Genomic DNA, 17,300 nt, shown 5'->3' with positions numbered 1-17,300 from the left:
CTCCCAGACAGAAATATCCATCGGAAGGACATCCCACAAGAAAACAAGGCGGGGAAAGGAATGGATACTTTGAATAGGGTGCCGAAACCAGGATTATGAACTCCCTGTCTTCCAAATCAGCTCACGGAGTCGGAGGGCAGCAGTGTACTTTTGCCCCACATTCCTCATCCCAGATGCCACCTGCTGCCGGCACTGAAGCGTTCTGCACTACATGCACCTTACTGGTTTTCTTCTCACTCTTCTCCTTAGCCCTCTCTTTCTCTCCTACTTGGACATCTTACTCTTTTTTTTCCTTCCAATTTCTTCCTATCCAGACCATACACCATACGTGCCAGAGGCGCCAGGGGCATTACTTGATTTGCAATCTACACTCCTCCATGTTCTGCTTATTACAGCAGGTACAAATATCCTGGGGTTCCACACTGGTGATGCATGAAACCGTCCATACTGCTTGACAGCTGTGTCTTCTCTACACAAGCCAGATACGAGTCTGTAATAGCTCAAGAAGAATCTGAATCTTCTTTCAACATGAGTCAACATGCCATCTTCTCCAGAGCTGACCCCGGGTAGAGATGCTGCTCTCTCTTTGGAGATGTTAGGACAAAAGATCAACCTAACATTACTGACATTTCAGGTGCCAGTTAACCAAGGAGGTCTGTTTCCTAAAATATTCCAGTTGCCCCACAAGAATAACGATGAAAGCTCAAAGCAACTGGTTCATCTAGCAAACTCCATTGCACCACCACCCCCCCACCCATGTTAACTTAGGGTTGCCAGTGAAAACACACTGAATGGGCAAAATCAATACTTCAACAACAGCTAGGAGTTAGAGCAAATGACATTAGTGGTCTACTATGCAGTAATCACATTTGCTTCAGGACTTGGCTAAAATCTCTAGAAAGGCAGTGCTTTGTCAACTGCATTAGGATGCCTGGGAAGGCCGAGGCACATTCAGAGGGAGAGGGACAGCAGAACTTTCTAGAGCAGCCTTGTGGTGGCACCAGGGGCCAACTGATGGAACAGGGCGGGTCAGATGTCACTCTCTGTGGCCCTTCACAAGTACTGAAAAGATATACTGATGTCTGGAGGCATTAAAACTGAAGACTGACAAGAAAGTGTTTTCCGAGGGAGGTCTTAAAAAGAATTCCAGGGCAAGGGGCGCCTGGGTGGCGCAGTCGGTGAAGCGTCCGACTTCAGCCAGGTCACGATCTCGCGGTCCAGGAGTTCGAGCCCCGCGTCAGGCTCTGAGCTGATGGCTCAGAGCCTGGAGCCTGTTTCCGATTCTGTGTCTCCCTCTCTCTCTGCCCCTCCCCCGTTCATGCTCTGTCTCTCTCTGTCTCAAAAATAAATAAACGTTGAAAAAAAAAAATTAAAAAAAAAAAAAAAAAAGAATTCCAGGGCTCAAGAGGGTTATAGGCTGGAGAGAGCTTGTAGCAGAGGAGGAGCCAAACCCGTCACATCTTCTCCACATACTAGCTATTTTTCAGTTGATGTGGAATTTTACTCTCCTTTATATTCTTTAAGTCAGTATTGAACAGGCATAATTGGTGGATGGACAATTCGCTGCCTTCAGGCTTGTTTATTGGTAAGATACTGCTCCATGAAGAGCATTAGAATGACTAATAACCAGGCTTATCTAGATCAGATCCTGTACTGCCTGCCAGCAGAGGGGACAGGCCACAGCGGAACCCTGTGGCAGATGCACGGTCACACTCCTCCCCACGGCCAACTCTCTCTCATACCATTTTTCGTGCCTGGTAGCAGTCCCATCTGGGGTGAAGAAAGCCTTTATTTCAGAAACTGCTGGTTGTGTACCTGATGAGAGCGGTACTACGCCACATATGTGGTACATCCTGTGGTTCACAGAGGACTGGGTCAACAGCCAGGATGGCGGAACCCGGGGCGGCTTACTTGAACTGGCAGAAGATGTCTGCGTACTCCGGAAGGATCCCACTGGCCTGTAGCACTGTCACGCGGAAAGTGAAGGCGCTGCCCAGTTTCAGGTGGTTGCCAATCTCTTCAGAAAACCCTTCCATGACCATCTTACCATCCAGCAAAGTGCTTGACTTCAAATCTAAAGAGGGTCAAATTAGCACACAGGTGATCCAAATAATGCACACCGCCTTTCAAAGAGGAGAGAGCAGAGCATTTCCGCTCCCAGTGGATGAAAGCAACTGTCCCCCTTGACAGTGCTCAATATTTTCCCCTCTTTGAAAATGTCCCCAGTCATAGTAAACTCTGTCTACGTACCCAAGTCATTCATTCGATTGATTTCTTCTGGAGGAGTGATGACCTCAGAACTCTGACCCTGCCCTTCCACAATCCTCAGTTCCTCCAGAGACAGACCAGAACGAGTCATTGCCACGGAAGAAAAGTCATTCTGAAAACAGGCAGGAGCAGGCGGATGATCAAGCTGCACAGCAGCGTGTTTTCCCCAATCTCCTTACTTCTGTCTATTTGCCCAACAAGTAACGGTGACTGGAAAGCTATGTGCACTGAGAGCTGCCTGAGAAAAGGCGATGCAATAAAATATAAATACCCCTTTACCTCTGTAAGCGTTAGATGTGTCCCAGGATCTACGAACAACCCCGGGGTTACCCATCTTTTGTGATTCTAGTCAGAAGAACGGTTCTCCAGTGAACACCCTCCTTATAAACCTGTCTTCCACTTTCTCCTTTTATGAGGTTTTTCTCCTTCCAGAAGGCTTCTCACCTGATTAAAGTACTCGTTATCAAAAGATATTTTAGCTGTTCCTGATTGTCGAATTCCGGAGCCATAATCAGGAGCTTCCTCATCCGCTAAGTAGGGGGAAAAAAAAGGATCAAGTGAGACTACATATGGGGCAGGGGGGAATGGCTCCTGGTGGATCATAAATAGGAAAGCAGTGGGGCCCTCGGTTCGAGAACTTTAATAAGAGATATTAAAGAATAAGGCTTATGCATAAGAAGGGAAGAAAAGCTGGAAGCAGGAAAGTCACAAAGGGCTGCTTCCAGCTCTACTCAGGTAAATTTACCAACCTGCTTAGCTCAAATGAGGCTAGTTAATAAAGAACCAGTTTTATCCTTGATATTGTTCAAATGTCATACCTAGAAATACCGATCCTTCGCTTGGCAAGATGATGTTCAATACCACCCAACAAATATTTGAAGAAGGAATATTTGCAGAGATTTTCATAAACTCCACCCTGGCGACTATGCCACAGATTTCCATGGGGAGAAGCTGAAAGGTCGCTCAACACAACATGGCACTTGGAAATTAAAAGACAAAAACTACAGGAAATGGCCACATTCTTTCCTCAGAATGTAGGCTGGATCATGGAAAAGTATAAAATATTGGAATCTTGATCCACGCCCAACAAAAGAGAGGCAAAGGACAGAGCTGTCTACCTGAAGTACCCTGCAAGAAAATTAAGCAAGACAGAGTCGTGGAAATCCTGTTACTTCTGAAGTAGTTTTACCAATGTCTTTTATAAAGTCAATCCGAGAGTTGTTCTTCATGTTAAAGGAGATCCCTTCATCCCGTTACTCCAAAACAGCTGTAGCCCAGACTAAATAGAATCCGTTTATGATACTCGGGAATAATAACTAAAAGGAAGCAGTAAAGGCTTTCTCCAAGGCAGCCCGTCAATCACGTAACCGAAGCGTGGCCCCCACATAATGGGACTGCTCTGTCTCTCGGCAAAGACTCCCCAGCTCCCAGTCCGGGAGAGGGTCACCTACCTGCAATGGCCTGCACAGCCACACGCAGAAATCCCCGCACTTCACCCTTCTCACTGACAATGGCCACCCTGTGAATCAGGGGCACAGGATACAGCAGGTTGCTCAGGTAAACAAATGCCCTGGAGACAGAAACCGGCAGACAAACATCTGAGCATCCCACAGACAGAGAGGCTGGCTTTCAGAGTTACCGAGAATATCTTCAAGAAACTGTGAGCTGGCTTCTGGGCCCTGTCTTAAGGTCACCTTTCTGCTCTGTACTCCCAGACTGCCCCCTCCCGCCCCCACCCCCATTGCATTTTCAGCACAGATGATACAGAAAGAAATGCAAATGCTTGGTAAAGCAGTTGACAAAGACCAACTTATACCAAATTACTTCCTATAAAAATGATGAGTTAAAAAAAAAAAAAAGACTGGTTGGAGGTCGAAGAGTAACAATTGGAAGCAGACTTTCGAGGTACTGCCCTATGGATGCTGCTAAGGGTGGAGAAAAGGGAGCCCACCAAAGAGCCTCACCTTTCAACATAAGCAATTATAAAGGTGTTTTGTTTTGTTTCTCCCAACAGGTAAAACAGAAATCAGGAGACAAAAAAAGGCAGGGAAATGTGATGAAACACAGTTAATTTCTCTAAAACAGATTCCAAGCCACAGCATTATGGGTCTTTATTTTTCCCCTAGGAAACGACTGTTCTCTTCAGGCAGTGACTGACACACATGAACAGAGAGGCTCTGTAGCTAGAAGTTTCTGCGTAGCAAGCATACAGGAGACCCTGCAAGGGCACTGAGACAAATGTTGAGGGAGAAGACAGCTGATCTCTAAAGGGCTGCTTTTGCTCCTGGATCCAAAACTTAACTCAGAAATGCAAACACAGAAGGGAGGTTACCGACCTCACATGGTCGATTTCAAACAAACTAGCAGTCTTATAGCACATCTGCACTCTTTTACTTCTTCCGTTATTTTGTAGCTACTGAGGGTTTTTTTTAAATGATAAAAATGCGATCACAAAGCTTAGGAGTGTTCATGTCAATCAGTGGATGGGATATAGAATCTAGTTCCCACTGTTACTCCTGTCTTCCGACTTGGTATATGCTGATCTTTGAACACAAGGCAAAACAAAGAGCAAACATTTGCACCAAGGAATCAAACATAACTGAACGTGACACATGTGGCTTTCTGCTTCTTTTCCTGCTCTGTATCTATTTTAAAACAAAGAGAAAAGAAGATGGAGGGGATCTGTGGGGTTTCAACTCAATGTAATGACAAAAAAAAAAAAAAACCACACACAGAAAATAGACAAAATACACCACAGAAAAACAAATGTTAATAAAACTCTAAGAGCATAAATGAAATGTGAATGAAAAGTATAACAAAAATAACTAACTGTAAATAAAACACTGAATCAGATCAAATGAAGTCTATTTCCCTTTCAGTCTGCTCCAAAGGCGGGGAGGGAAATGCTAAGAAACAGAGGATTAAGACTTTGTTGTATCAAAATTAAAAAATGAAAAGTCTTCTAAAAAGGGTTACAAACGAGACTCTCAAACATCAAAGTGCTGTGACAGAGTTTAAAGACTGAGAATCTGGCTTAAGGTACCAAATGGATCGTTTCACTTCCAAGGCGGCACCACACAGACCACCTCTGTCTCTCCATGGCATTCTGGCCACACCTGCTGGCATTCGACGCCTGGCCATCACCGAGCCACTGCACATTCTTGTCCCCTGCCTGGAGTCCTCCCTGAACGCTGCGACCCACCTCACACCACTGATTTCACTCCTTCAGGTCTTAGTCTGAACACCGCTCTCACGACAGCCCCCGCTTCCCGCCCCCCCCCCCCCCCCCCCGCCCCACCGCCTCTGGTGTTAAATGATCTCGGGAACACGATTCCATCATTGCTATGATTGCCGTTTATTTATGTGATTATCTGTCTGTCTCGCCCACCAGACTGTGAACCTGTGAGAGCAGAAATCATGTCTGGTTTGGCTTGCCCCTGCCTACAGCGGGTCTGGCATATCTGAGTAAACATACTCAATAAATATCTGGTGTACGACTTAACGTCTAGGTACGTAAGTGAAGAAAAAATGATGTGCTCTCTATCTTTAAGTAGAAATGGAACATTTCCCAGAAAAATGGGTTACACCAGAGGTAGAGAAGCAAAGCCATCCAACCTTACATACTAGGTTGATTTTTCTAAGCTATACTCAACATGGACATTAACTACATAGAACAAGTTTAGGTTCCTCGCTTGTCTTGATTTGCATAGCTGGTTTTATACTTAGAACAGGAACCCCTGTTTCTAATTTTCAAAAAGCTTACCACTTGAAGGCACCACATATCATGTTCACACACACATTACAACAAAGCACTGTCTGAGCACACATTAAAGACAAGAATCTCCTTTCTGCCCATGGCAATGGCTATTGCAAAGGTGAACAAACAGAAAGTATTCTTGTAGATTTCCCTTTTTAGAAGAGAATTCTGTAATCCTATAGCAGTGGCAGGGGCACTGTGGCCACACAAGGGCACAGTCGCCAGACAGCTCCCTGTCCTATTACCAGAACAGAGTCCTCAGCCCAAAGTCAATGCTGTATTAAGTTCTCCTCTGAAGTTTTTTAAACTGGAATTTTAATAAATACTCTGCATTCTTGAGAGTCCTTCTACTTTGAGCTAGCAGACTGAAGGAGAACAGGGATGAGACAGGGTAAGATGTAAAGGATATATTAGCATAAATTTTGTGAAGTTACATCAAGAAGGGAAACAAATTTTGTCAACATAAAGATAAGACAAATCAGTATAATTATGGTTCTAGTTACAGAAAAAAAAAAAACGTCAGTTCAGACTTAGGTATCAGAATAACCATCTTTACTCCCTTTTAACCCAGAGACTAGCTTAAATATTTTACATTTCATCCCAAATTATGATGGATGGTTCATAACATCCCAGCATGCCATAAGAGAACAGCTAAAGGGACAAGCTCTTTTAACATTCACATAAAAATTCACCAGAGGCAGCCAAGGCCAAGAAACAAAACCTACAAATGGAATTTCACAAGAAACTGGAAAATTTTACGAGGGAATTGTATTTGCAATTAACGTGCCAATAGGGGAAATCCAATCTTGTGAATCACAAAAACAGGAAAGAGGTCACTTCTCTTACCCAGATGTTGACCACTACATAACTGGGTGATGTTGGACAGGTATCAGTTTTGGTTGTGGATGCGAAATGTAGATGAGGGCAAAAGTGAAGAGCTATCTTTCACTCTTCTGATCGCCATGATCTCACCTCCTCCCCCAACCTCTTCCTTGCAAGGTAGTTAGTCTTAGAACCCGGGGAGACCAAACACATGGAAAAATCAATTCCTGAAAGACTCTTTAGTGTGTCTTTAAAGTGTCAAACAGACACTTTAACTGAAAATCAGAGCAGAGTTGATTGCTTTTACCTAACTTGTATCAGATATGATCACAATGAATAAAACCGTAGAGAAAATAACGCACATATTTTAGAAAAAGCCAGTGAATGTCCACATTAAGTGGGATTCTGACTTCAGTTCTCCATACAAGTGACTCAAAATACAAATGCCTTGGAGTAGAACTCTTCACCAAGATACTCGTTTCGCTAGCGTGGATGACAGAATCTCAAAGATATAAAGGATCTTTAAGGCTCTTCGTTTTCCCACCTAACTCATCATTGTGCACTCGAGAACCCAAGAGGCCTCGTTTTAAGTTAAGCCTAAGCGAGGACTCAGACTTCAGACAGGTGGGGCCAGTGCTCTTCCCAAAGTGCCACGTGATGCGAAGCTCCACACTCCTCACTGTGTTGACAGAGTACGACACAAACAGGTGGCGTTAGAAGCTGCGCAACTGGCACGGGGACCACGCCGTTTTTGAACAGAGACTTGGTTCTAACTTCCGACCTTTTTAGAACGCACACAGCCATAAAATACAAAGAGCGCGTGGTCCCATTATTTGTACGTAGGACTACTTTTCTCAGATATAATATAAGTCATCTTCTCCAAAATACTAAGCATCTATTCCTGGCAATACACTAATAAAACACAACAGTCATGGCTGCATAATCCCTTCACGTTTATTCAAGGGAACACGGAATAAGTGCCCCTCCCCTGTCCTAAGACCCCAAGACTGTCTAATATTAAATTACGACCCACGGTCATATTTGAGACTTTCATGTCTACAAGAAACCTCTTCTTTGCCCTCTTTCCCTAAACAGCGATCATTTGCTTCAGTAGTTATGTAGCCCCTGCCAGGTAAGGACATGCCGACACCACACGAGGAGCTCAGTTTCAGAACCTAAAATCCCCACTGGGTCAGGACACTCACTGCCCTTCAATTTTTAGATAACCGGCGCTTACCCATTTGACACTGACATAATTCCCTATTTTCAAAATGTGTGGCTCTAATGAAGCGTTAAAATTAAATTTCATACTTTAAAACCTAGGCAGACTTTTGTATTAATCCAGTGAGTGCTGCACTGTGGAATTAGTAATGAAACTTACTTGAGCATGAAGATTGGGTTCAGACAAAGACTCCAGTATTAGGAGGGTGTGCGTGAGAGCTCTGCATCACTGACAGATGGAGTCAGAGACAAGGCCTCAGTTTGGAAAATCAAACTAAACACAAAGCAGTTTCATGCAGTGCTGAACAAATATCCATTGTCGATGGTGTCAACAGATCACTTCATGAGATTCATCGTAAAGCCTGTAGGTGAAATTTTAGCAGAAGCCAAACACCTAAGAGGCTCGGTGAAACTGGCCAAAGAAAGGCATCCATCTCAGACAAAAGCCAACTTCGTGTTCCTGATTCTTGTTTGCGCTCAGAGAAACTGACACTCCTCCCGATTCCACTCTCGTCCTCCTGATTCCGGCTGGTGTGCCTAACCACGGACTTGCTCTGCTCTCAAGTCCCCCCCGCATGCTTCCTCACTCCCCTTCCTACAAAACGGAAGCATCAGAACACAGCAACACTCTTCGACCCTGTAACCTGTGACTCTTAGCTTTCATTCCTTTCTCCTCCGGGGTTTCGTCCTTCGGAAGGAAATTACTGGGCACTCGAAGACCAGGGGTCCTCCACTTAGAGCCCTCACACACCGCCGTGTGCTTGGCCAAGCAGGCTGCGCACCTCACAAACACTGCCTGAGGGCCCGTCTCTCGCCAGACTGGCTTGTCACGGGCTGACCTGCTGAGGAGAGACCATCCAAAATTGCACAAGGAGCCTCGTTAACGCAAGAGCTGGTCCCTTTTCGCCCTTCTGACGATAACCTCACCAACCTTCCCACTAAAATGAACCATGGGGATCGGTCGTAAAACGGGTCATGCCCGTCACTGAAGAGCTCTGATCCCTCCTCCGTCCCCGCGTCAGAGCCGGTGTCGTCCACGAGCGCCTCGTCCTCAAAATCCTCCATGTCGTCTTGCTGCTCGTCAGCCAGCTCAGTGACGTCGGAGTCGGCCGTGGAAAAAGTGGGGGAGGGTGTGCGGTCCGCAAGGCGCTCGTTCACACAGCCGTGGAAAATGGGGGAGCTAGGCACCGGGGAAGACGCCGACGGACACAGCCAAGGAGAGAGGAACAGCTGGTTAAACAGGAAGCTACAGGTGCCGAAAGGACAGAACCCACTGGGGAGCCAACACGGTACAAGCGAGTGGAAAAGCAAAGGGTAAAATCAGCATAAATCCTCTGGTTCAGGTGAAAGGCAACAGGGGCTGATCCTTAGAATAAGAAAAGCAAAGGAAACGCACGGGTAGAAGATCTCAAGTGAATAGTGTGCTGTAAAAATGTTTCTACTTTCCGGGTCACACAAAAGATCGGCGGCCAGGCCTCAAAGGAGCCACTCGACATTTGGTGCAAAAATATGGTTTAGATCTTTACCCCGATTCCCACATCATCTCCGAGCAGAAAACAAGATGGATGGAATGGCGTACAGCAAAGCAAGTTTCGTGCCTTGCTTGGGTGAGAGGTGTTTGGCCAACTCAACTCTTGAAAAACGCTCCACTATTGGAGGAGTAGAACGGAAAGGATTTAAACTTCATTTCTACAAAATACTATGACTTTGCTCCTCCTTTATACCCAGTTCCTTTAAAACTGTCAGAAAATTTTTGCCATTAAAAAACAACTGAGATTCTGAAATCATTAAGCTAAAACTTAACATCTCTCTGCTTTTAAAATTCTAAACATCTAAGAACTTGGACTCAGTATGGATTCACAGAGGCATTATTTGTTTTCACTACATGTTGAAATTTATGTACACACAAAAGAGGCTCAAGACGATGACCAAGGTATGTGGTTGGCTCACCCTCATGAAGACTATCGTGAGATAAACTGCTTTAAAAAAAAAAAAAAGCGAGGACACATCGGATCATGGAGAAATCGCAAGCTGGTAAGCTGTAAATCATACTGATTTTAAACTGGGCAGGATACAGACACAGGTTTTCTTTTAAATCTGTCTCGTTCAGGGGTGCCTGAATGGTTCACTGGGAGTCCGACACTTGACTTTGTCTCGGGTCATGGTCTCACGGTTGGTGCATGGGTTCAAGCCCCATGTCGGGCTCTGGGCTGGCAGTGTGGAGCCTGCTTGGGATTCTCTCTCTCCCTCTACCCTTGCCTCTCCCCCACTCATGTTCTCTCTCTCTCTCTCTCTGCCCCCCCCACTCACGTTTTCTCTCTCTCTCTCTCTCTCCCTTCCTCCCTCCCTCTCAAAAATATATAAACTTTAAAAAATAAATCTATCTTGTTCAACTGTAAGAGGCAAGGAAGATCGTGAATTACTCTAGCCGAAAGTTGAGACTTAAATCCGCATGCTGAATAAAATGAAGGGGAATATACCAAATAATACAGTGGTTGTGTATGAATGGATAAGATTATACGTGGAACATTTTTAAATTTTTTTTACACGGAGCATTTCTATACACTTTCTTTTAACTTTCTGTAATATCTGCTGAGGTTGAAACAAAACCATTCACTATTTAAAAAGAAGACACCAATGAAATCATCACGTACCTTCCTACCAATTTGAACCAATGGAATCGATCATAAAATGGATCGCTGCCAGTCACGGTGGCTTCGCTTTCATCCTGGGCACCAGAGGCCACCTCACCTGCTCTGTCATACATCTCTCGCATCAAATCCAGCCTCTGCCTGCATACACACAAACATAAAGTGCACCGGGTTAATATCATGAGATTGTGTTACAATTTCACTTTGGAAGCATCTTCCATACAAGATTTAAAAACAAAACAAAACAAAAGCTGCTTCCACCATTTAATGATGTTAAAAAAGAATGAAGGCCAGAAGTACAGAAACTCAAACACTCAGTATCCAAAGTGTCTGAGTCTAGACACAAGCCACCAAAAGCAAAAAAATGGCTACCTAACCTCTGCTGAATTATAGGAGAAATATAGTTCAATGGTAGATGACACCTCCAATATACCCAACAGCAGAAAATATGTCATCAACTTAAATGCAAAGGAAAACTACATTATAACTTTCCTGTTTTTTACTCATCATCCTCCAGAACAGAAAAGATGACTAGTTATTACATCCAAGATAGAAATAGGTATGAGACTGGAGCATTGAAAACGTAAGAGGGGCACCTGGGTGGCTCAGTCGGCTGAGCTCAGGTCATGACTTCGGCTCAGGTCATGATCTCACGGCTTGTGAGTTGGAGCCCCACGTCAGACTCTTGTGCTGACAGCTCAAAGCCTGGAGCCTGCTTCGGATTCTGTGCTCCTCTCTAGCTCTGCCCCTCTCCTACTCATGCTCTGTCTCTGTCTCTCAAGAATAAACAAACATTAAAAAATAATAAAAAAAAAAAGAAAAGATGTAAAAGGGTCTACGGAGGGACAATTTAGGTCATATCTACAAATGACAAAGGTGTCAGAGTGGGATCCACTCACTTAGAAGAAAATGGATGGACAGTAAATGTCACAATGACATTTTAAATCTTGCGTGGAAGATACTTCCAAACCATCCAGAACCACAGAAAAGGATGCAACAGTGACCTCCTCACAGAACGGAGAGTCTGAGGGAGCCCATCTGAGCAAGTCACTATTATTCCCTAAATAAAACAACACTTCCTTCACGAGGAATGTTTCCATACTTGAGTTTCTCCAAAGACCAATAATGTGTCGCTCCATTCTTCAGATCCTGCACTTCTACCGCCACCACCGTCCGCGGGAAAGGCCTGTCGTCGTGAGTTTTTTCCACCTCAGTGGGAAGTAACTCCGGAGGCAGAGGGGAGTACAAGGTGTCGGTCAGCAGAACGAACTGGAACTGCACCTACGTGAACGGAATAAACCATGCAAATGGCCTCCGTGTTTTCAGCAAATCAGCTTCAGAAACAAGGCGACAGAATCACGCCCCACAGGAAAGAGGTCAAACGAGTAGTAGGTGCTCAACAAACAGCCTGCGATTAATGGGGGAAAATATGGCCGCTTGTACATTAGTCGTAGAGAACCATCCTAATGTCAAATGAAGCTATTTCCAGGCTCTGTTTTCCTGCCCTGGCCCAGTGTGTTCACACAAACTAAAACCTCAGTGCACGTACCTTTGTTGACTGAGTGAAGACTCTTGAGAACGTACGCAAGAGAACAAAGGGGGGGACCTGCGAGTCTGTCTCGAGCGCCTCACAGAGAGGGGGTGGAAGCGTCACAGCTGGCTTTCCGTTTGAAATTCCAGGGTCACAAGCGCTACTCTTAAAAGTGTTCACTGTATGGTAAGTGCTTTTCAAGCACCATGTCATTTATTTCTCGCTACTGCCCCACGTTTTCGCCTACAAATATCAATGACATCTAAGACACAGTCTGTGCCTTCATTTTGTCTACTTGAAGAGAGGAGATAAATAATTACAAAATGAAATGGGTTGCTGAGATTGTGAATGAAGAAGACATCTTATCCGTATTTTACAGAACTAGACGATAGCCCTCGGGGAAGAGACTGAATCTCCCCAAAGCCGGGCAGTCTGTGCTCTCTCCTGCCATGTGACACTGCCCACCCCCCATCACCTTGCGGCCCCCAGGCCGTTCGGCGGTGGCACGTACAGTGGGATTCAGCACGTGAATCGGAGATGCGGTGTGACGGTTCGGTAATGAGGAAGATCGGGAACATTTATCGTCTTTTACCACGTCCAAGAGCTATTCCAGCTCTTTACGTGTCCTTACTGTTTCATCCCTCACAAAAACCTAGACGGCAGGGGCTGCTGCCAAGCCCATTTTATGGATGAGGAAATGGAGGCACAGGGCCGTCAGAGTCAACGCAACCAGGAGAGCTGGAATTGGAATCCAGCCGGCTGAGGGCAGAGCGCCTGTCCGCTGCACAAAGCTGCCTCTCGCACCCTAGAGGAGGAGGGGCACTTAGGACTTGCAGCTGTAAATGTAACGGCAGAGAACTAAAAGCAAATTGAGAATTTCAGAAGCGCAAGAGTAGCTTTCTCCTACTAACATGTTTCCCTAGCTCTTGTCGGAATATAGTCTCCTCTGTAAACAAGCTAGAAAACATGTTCTTTTAAAAATGTCATGTAGGGGCGCCTGGGTGGCGCAGTCGGTTGGGCGTCCGACTTCAGCCAGGTCATGGTCTCACGGTCCGTGAGTTCGAGCCCCGCGTCGGGCTCTGGGCTGATGGCTCGGAGCCTGGAGCCTGTTTCCGATTCTGTGTCTCCCTCTCTCTCTGCCCCTCGCCCGTTCATGCTCTGTCTCTCTCTGTCCCAAAGATAAAATAAACGTTGAAAAAAAAAAAATTAAAAAAAATAAAAAATAAAAAAAAATAAAAAAATAAAAAAATAAAAATGTCATGTAATAAATATTTAATTAGTATCTACTACGTTCCAGGCACATATGTAAAAGAAAGGCGCATATAAACCTGTTTCATAGCAAAAAGCAGCTGAGTTCACCCAAGGGAAAGGTCAGCTCAAGACTGGGAGCCACGAACCCCCTCGGACTCAGCTGTGTCTCCGGACGACCCACGTTCTCCCGCCCTCCGTACCTTCTTCTTCAGTTCCACACTGATGGCGTTGGCCTCCTTCAGGTAAACAGCATTGCCCCAGAGTAAGTCCCTTAATGAAGTAAACTGGTGAGACTTCCATTTCCGGAAGGCCCACTGGGCCAGCTCAAATTCATGTTGTGTCCAAGGGACTGGAAGGGCAAACGAAGCGTGATTAATGGTGATCTCCTAACTATGTAGCAATTACATCTCTCCTCTACCTCATCTCTCGTATCAAGTTAAAGTATTGTCCAGTTTTTCTCCATTCACTTGCTTTTGTCTTCTTGTCGGTAACGCTTACTAAATTCTGCTGATATTGTGAAGGTAGCATATACACTTCAGAAAACTTAAAAAAATCCTGCTATTTGAAACAGTACGGGGGCGCCTGGGTGGCCCAGTCAGCTAAGCGTCTACTCTTTCGATTTCGGCTCAGGTCATGATCTCACAATCCGTGAGATCGAGCCCCGCGTCGGGCTCTGTGCTGAGCGTGGAGCCTGCTTGGGATTCTCTCTCTCTGCCCCTCCCCTGCTCAGGCCCGCACTCTTTTAAAATAAATAAACAAACATCAAAAAAGTAAATAAAGCAATGCATTAAAGAAGTATACTTCAAAAAAATAAAAAACAAAAAATAAAAAAAATTTAAAAAAAGAAAAGAAATACACTTCCTTTAAAAAAATACACGTATCTATTATAGGGCTTATAATAAAGAAAAGTCCTCCAGTATATCGTGCAACTTCAGGTGTATCTATTTTTCTTGCTAGTACAGGAAGCAAAAAGGTCAAAATTTTACTTCACTATTAAAAAATGAATTTAGTACATAGAGTTCCTTCAAAGTTAATTTATCTGCAACATATACATGAACTTCATATATACAGTAATATGAAACATACATGTAAACCGCCCAAGAGATTTTTGTGAAGACCACGCTAAGAAATCTTGTGCCCCGGGAACACTGCCAGCCCCGCTCCCACGTCAGAGAGCACAGTCTGTAGAATGGAGAGTCTCCTGAATCACCTTTAAACCGGCTCGGCAAAATATCAATAAATGGTAGGGTCACCTATGATCAAATCCAGCTTTGACCCCGAAAAAGGGTTAATCTGATAGTACAGATCCAAAAGATCTACAGTAGGAAGTTTCCATCTCTAGATTTCACCTTCTTCCTCCTCTTCCTCCTCTTCTGTTGTCTCGGCAGCGAGGGAGCGGGTCTCAACTTGCTTCTGCAAGGCCTGCAACTTACTCTCATAGTCCTGGATGAAAACAGAGGAGAGGACATGTAGGAGAGGGGGGAAGTGGAGGGAGGGCAGGAGAGATGAGCGCAGTATTGGTGAGAGCAGAGAGAGCAGAAGATAAGAGAAGACAGAGGCAGGAAGCGACAATAAAAAGACAGACACAGAAACACATGGGAAAAACCCATGAAGCACACAAGATGGTGTGTAAAGGCTAAGTGCTGAGCAAAGCTAATGGCGGTCTCTCTCCATCCCTCAGACACAAGAGTTCTTTATGCGGGGCTCAGGTCCAGATGGGGGGGATTTCGAGGGGGAGAAACGCAGGTGCCCCTTAAATCTATCCAACAGTAGTACTCAAGTAGTACCTTCACACATCAAGGAATCCCAGGGAAAAACAATACTGGAAAATTCACCAGTATCACCAACAATTCTGATTATCTAGCTGTTTGGATGGGAACTATGGACTCTGAAGCTCTCTGTGGATGAAATATTATTGTCTTTGCAGCTGTACGATGTGGCCTTCAGGTAACCAAAGGATCACAGTGCTATTAGAACCAAAATAATCTATAGATTGTATTTATTCAAGAAAGATATTCTAAAATATACTATTATGATACAAAACGTATTATTGTAATACACATCAGATTTATCCTTCACTTCTCCATCTACTCCATGCGTTCTCGGTGAGGGCGGTATCACCCTGAAGAGGGCAAAGAATGGCTTCTGAAGGATACAAAAAAAAATCTTACTTTTTATATATAAAGCACAAATGTATACACGGCATGTAAACAGATGTACTTAGGTATCTGAGATTAAAATTTCATGGTGGGGAGAGATTAAGGAAAAAGTGTCTAAAAAGGTTCCCTGGAGCGTTAACTTTAAAAAGTTTGTGTTGCAGGGGCACCTGGGTGGCTCAGGCGGTTAAGTGTCCAATTCTTGATTTCGGCTCAGGTCATGGTCTCGTGGTTCGTGGGTTCAGGCCCCACTGGGCTCTGTGCTGACAGTGTGGAGCTTGCTTGGGATTCTCTCTCACTCTCTCTCTCTCTCTGCCCCTCCCCTGTTCTCTCTCTCTCAAAAAATAAACTAAAAAAAAAAAAAAAAACCAAAAACAACAACCAAAAAACAAATTTAAAAAGCTTGTGTTGTTTGAAAAAGCAGAGACCTTCACATAATAAAATACCATATCATAGCATAAGCATAGCATTTTAAGATCTACTACTTGGATTTCCTGCTTTCTTGGAGTGACCCAATTACAGGCTGTCATGAGACAAGAGGGTTTAGGTATGACCATGTACTGTTGTCAAACAGAGCTCTCCAAGTCACAAGTCAAATATTCTATTCAGTATGAAGGACCACTGAAAGCCTCCTAGCAAAGTCTATTACAAAAGGAGCTTCAATGGCGATGCTAAGGAGGATGTAAATATTCTCAAGGCTCATCATTTATCACTTAGAGTCACAAAGGAAGCGTTGTCTCTTTAGCGGAGCTGGCAGTGAGCAGGAGCCAGCAACACAGCGTCACAGATATCAAAGCACACTTTTTAGCAGACTATATACTGTGGCAAAAAAAAAAATTAAGCTTGCAGGTAAAAGTGTGGCTCCTGGCACCTGCTCTTACCAGTCTTAAAATTCTGGGCAAGCTAAATCCTCTCTACACCTCATTTTGTCATTTTTAAAATGATCTGCCTCCCACACAGGACTGAAGGGAGGACCAAATGATGAACCATTTAAAACCAAATGTGAAAGTCCTCTTAATTGATAACACACACAATCAAAATGACAGGTAATGCTTTAAAAAATTTATTTTCTAAGTATATCCAGTACGCAGATCTTGGTTCTAAATACCAGTCCCCACTAAAAGGAACCAGGGCTCCTTGGGAAAACAACAGATTCCAGGTTTGAAGGAAAGTGCAGGTGAGCCCAGAGTGTCTTGTGCGAGAAAGGATGGAAGTACTCAAAGACTGATGGGGCCATTTCTAAAGGACACAGAATCCCACTGGCAAGTAAATAATAGTAACAGAAACACAATATAGCACACTGAATATAAAAGAAATCCATGAGTCCACAGTGATACTGAAAGGGGGAGGGGGGAAAGGAGCTCCCTTTTTGGGGGAAAAAAGCCAGTTAATAAATAAATGCAAAGGGATCGACAGTTAGAAAATCACTACATCGCAACCTCAGATGTAGTAACTGAGTCAAGGCAAGAATCATTAAGAAATGCTAACACACTGGAGTGAAAGGTGGATGGAGAACAGAATCGTCACAGAATCCCAAGGACCACCCTAGATACATATGTGTTAATAAGGAAGAGAAAGAGCTGGGAAACGTCACATTAAATTGATTAAACTTTAACATTACTGATAATAGAACAATTTGACCT

At 44.4% G+C, this 17,300-nt stretch overlaps 1 protein-coding gene across 29 annotated transcripts in view; it reads right to left on the bottom strand.

The window, feature by feature from the left end:
• KIF1B (kinesin family member 1B) overlaps positions 1-17,300 on the bottom strand; it is a 145,780-nt gene that overhangs the window by 33,400 nt on the left and 95,080 nt on the right. For 14 of the 29 annotated variants that reach the window (XM_023258093.2, XM_023258095.2, XM_023258096.2 and 11 more), the window contains 9 exons: positions 14,851-14,944; positions 13,702-13,850; positions 11,822-12,000; positions 10,723-10,860; positions 9,000-9,341; positions 3,720-3,838; positions 2,713-2,798; positions 2,251-2,380; positions 1,912-2,074 (listed from right to left, as the gene is read on the bottom strand). In XM_023258093.2, coding sequence (XP_023113861.1) covers positions 1,912-2,074; positions 2,251-2,380; positions 2,713-2,798; positions 3,720-3,838; positions 9,000-9,341; positions 10,723-10,860; positions 11,822-12,000; positions 13,702-13,850; positions 14,851-14,944 — 1,400 coding nt within the window. The remainder of the gene's footprint in view (positions 1-1,911; positions 2,075-2,250; positions 2,381-2,712; positions 2,799-3,719; positions 3,839-8,999; positions 9,342-10,722; positions 10,861-11,821; positions 12,001-13,701; positions 13,851-14,850; positions 14,945-17,300) is intronic. The other 15 variants (XM_023258100.2, XM_023258104.2, XM_023258107.2 and 12 more) reach the window with 2 other exon arrangements.

This window comes from Felis catus, chromosome C1 (assembly GCF_018350175.1).
Source record: "Felis catus isolate Fca126 chromosome C1, F.catus_Fca126_mat1.0, whole genome shotgun sequence".
NCBI classification, from domain to species: Eukaryota; Metazoa; Chordata; class Mammalia; order Carnivora; family Felidae; genus Felis; species Felis catus.
Note: the sequence above shows the minus strand (reverse complement) of the source record. Positions and strands in the feature narration are given on the sequence as shown.